Consider the following 3,221-nt stretch of genomic DNA (forward strand, 5'->3'; position numbering starts at 1 on the left):
CCGGTATGACGTAGCTTGTCATGTGATGGGGCGTGTTCAAAATGCTAGGGGTTGCATGATTATAGTGAACAGGAAGAAACATCACTACGCCCCCAAACAAGCCGGCCACGCCCATTACCCGGGCAGGAGCGCGTACATTCTAATCTAGACCCAACCCACTCGCCAGCTCTACATCAGACGCCCCCTCTGATAGACAGCAGCGGGAGCCAGTAACCAATGAGCACTAAGCAATAGCAGTAACAATCCCAGCGGAAGTGACGTCATACCCGGAAGGAGCCCGCACATTCTACTTTCTACGTTCCCACGTGTGCTCGCTGTTCGGTCGGAACCTCGCGGTAAAATGCTGGTGGAGCCCGATATTCACGTGGTGCAGTGTGGCAGGAGCCGGATGAACTACCGGAGGCCGCTCCTGTCAGCGGACAGCAGGTATCTCCTGTGTGTGTCCGGTGACGCCATCACAGTGTATAGCGCTGTCACAGAGGAGTGCATACACGTGCTGTGCAGTCACACGGACCTGGTGACCGGCATTCGCCTCAGTGCACACAACCCTCTGCAGCTCTACTCCTGCTCCCTGGATGGCACGGTGAAGCTATGGGACTTCATAGACGGCATTCTGATGAAGACCTTCCGTGTCGGGCTCAGGCTGTTTGGCCTTTATGCTGCTTCCCAGCAAGACACTGTATGTGTGATCTCAGCCCCAGGCCGAGACTCCTCAGACACCTTCCAGATAATGGCTGTCAAGCTCCCAAAATCCACAGATCAAGAATGTGAAGCCAAAGACAGGACATTACTGATTGCAGATGTGAACCAGTCCCCGAAATATACGGCTGTGGGGAGAAATGGGGAGTACATTGTGACCGTGAAAGGACTAGTCCTCTGCGTCTATTATTTCAAAACCAAAAAGACCTTCCGGTTCCCACTAAGTTCTACCAGCAAAAAGGGGGCGAATAACGCCTTCACCGTGGTGACCTGTCATCCCTCTGACGATTGCATTGCTACTGGACACAAAGATGGAAGAATACGATTATGGCGAAAATTTAACCATAAACAAGACTACACGTACTCATCCCTGCATTGGCACCACGATGCTGTTGCTGATCTGGCCTTTTCTGTCCAAGGTACCACACTATTTAGTGGGGGTGTTGAATCGGTGCTGGTTCAGTGGTCTTACAGCTTAGAGCACAAGAAAGAGTTCCTCCCTCGCCTTGGAGCCGCTATTGAACACATCGCCATTTCCCCTGATGGATCTTTACTGTGCACATCCCACATGGATAACAAACTTACAATCATTGATGCCAATTTAAAAGTGACGGGAATTGTCCAAGGCCTGGTAAAAGGCAATGATGTGAAAACCGGCTTGATATTTGATCCTAGAAGTAAAACTTTAGTCCTCAATGGTAAACCAGGTCATCTCCAGTTTTACTCGCCACATGATGACAAACAGCTTTACAACCTGGACATAGTACAACAAGAGTTTGTCAATGAGGCTGGTCTACAACAAATAGATTTGGTAAAGGCAGCGTTCAATGCTAACGGCAACTGGCTCGCAACTGTTGAAGAGTTACAAAGGAAGGGAGCAGATCATCTTGAGGTACAGATGAAGTTCTGGGAATATAATGACAAGCTGCAGAGCTTTGTCTTGAACACCACAATCCACTTACCTCACGAGGACCAAGTCACATCCCTTTCTTTCCAGTGTGGATCTGCTTCAGAAACCGATGCTCCCACGTTGGTATCTACAGGAGCTGATGGCCTATTTAAGGTTTGGGCACTGCAGGACAATTCTGACATATATCGGAAAAGCACTGGTTGGAGCTGTACATTTCTTGGCAGCTATCATGGATTCAAGGCTACGGCTTGCAGTTTCTCCGCAGATGGGTCTCTCCTTGCTGTGAGTTTTGAAGATATAATAACTGTTTGGGACTCTAGTTCTTGGGATTTGCAATATACCTTCTGTCAACCACCCGGAAAAATCAAGAGCCTGTGTTTTGGAAGGATGAGTTCTTCTAAATATCTTCTGGCTTCAAATGACAATGGATTTATAAACTGTTGGGACCTTCTTACATGCAACCTAACCTGGAAGGCACAACTGAATGCTTGTGTCCTGCAGCCGGACTGTGTTTCGGAAAATATTGCTGCGTTTTCTTCTGTTTCTGGAAGTTCAACCGTGTTTATATTCAGTCCCGCTGATCCCACCCCCCTGTATGTATGTGCCGATATCTGCCGGAGCTGTGTGCAGTGGGCTGCATTTGTGCCTAGAGATCGCCCTGAAGTTTTCCGTTCAAATAGCCAAAAGTGGTTAAGTAAATCTCAACTATATTTCCTCACAGAAAAGCAGGAGCTGATGACATTTAGTACAAAGTCTCCAGAGAAGAAGTTAATGCCTTTAGGCAAGCAGTTGGCATCAGAAGAAAGCTTACCTTTTACGCCTTTCTTCATGTTGGAGAAAAAACGGCAACAGAAACAGGTGGAGTCTGGGGTAGACGTTCAGCTGGAGACATCTGCTTTGGTGGGGGGCAAAACTCCAGAAGGGTCTGCTGTTAGAGAGCTTCTACACACTCCAGCTCACGTGTTACCACCGGCAGCCATCTTATGTTCCTTATTCGTCGAATCATTATTGATTTCTCAGCATCACAAATGTACAGAGCAAGATGACAAAGACTGTGACATGGAAAGTGAGAAGGCAGAGGACGACTCTGATGAAGATCTCCATGAACCTGGCAGAAGTCCAGATGTTTTTCTGAACACATGTTCTGATATAAATCCTCTCAGACTTCTAAAATCTGAAGAAAAGGAACTAAGAAGAATAAAGAGGAGAGATTTTACTTGGGTGTCAGTTTTGTAAAATGCTCTAAAAAGAATTTCATAATTTCTTCATATTTTAAAATAAAGCTTCTGTTCTTGACTGGAGATTTTTTTTTTTTTATATAAGTGAGACTATGTGCGCACGTGTGCTTATTGCATGCAGTTACGCTGCTTTCTGCACCGCAGCGTAACTGCATGCGTCCTGCGTCCCCAGCACAATCTTTGAAGATTGTGCATGAGACGTGCGCACGTGGCGTATTAGAACGCAGCGATTCGGCTGCTGCCTGAAGCGTGCGTTCTAAGAAGTGACATGTCACTTATTCCGTGCGTTCTGCATGCTGTCTATAGAGAGGCAGCATCCAGAGCGCACGAATTCTGCAGGCACCATGCGCTTCAGAACGGAGCTTTTCAGCTGC

At 47.3% G+C, this 3,221-nt stretch overlaps 1 protein-coding gene across 1 annotated transcript; it reads left to right on the forward strand.

Moving 5' to 3' along the window:
- The first annotated feature begins 248 nt into the window (after window positions 1-248).
- On the forward strand, window positions 249-2,940 carry WDR75 (WD repeat domain 75). The gene has a single exon (XM_075342666.1). It carries the CDS (start codon window positions 341-343, stop codon window positions 2,843-2,845), a length of 2,505 nt encoding a protein of 834 aa, XP_075198781.1. The 5' UTR covers window positions 249-340; the 3' UTR covers window positions 2,846-2,940.
- The last annotated feature ends 281 nt before the right edge of the window (window positions 2,941-3,221 follow it).

Source organism: Anomaloglossus baeobatrachus, chromosome 4, assembly GCF_048569485.1.
Source record: "Anomaloglossus baeobatrachus isolate aAnoBae1 chromosome 4, aAnoBae1.hap1, whole genome shotgun sequence".
Taxonomy (NCBI): Eukaryota; Metazoa; Chordata; class Amphibia; order Anura; family Aromobatidae; genus Anomaloglossus; species Anomaloglossus baeobatrachus.

Coding starts and splice junctions, on each gene's coding strand:
- WDR75 (XM_075342666.1), top strand. CDS start 341: ATGCTGGTGGAGCCCGATATTCACGTGGTGCAGTGTGGCAGGAGCCGG.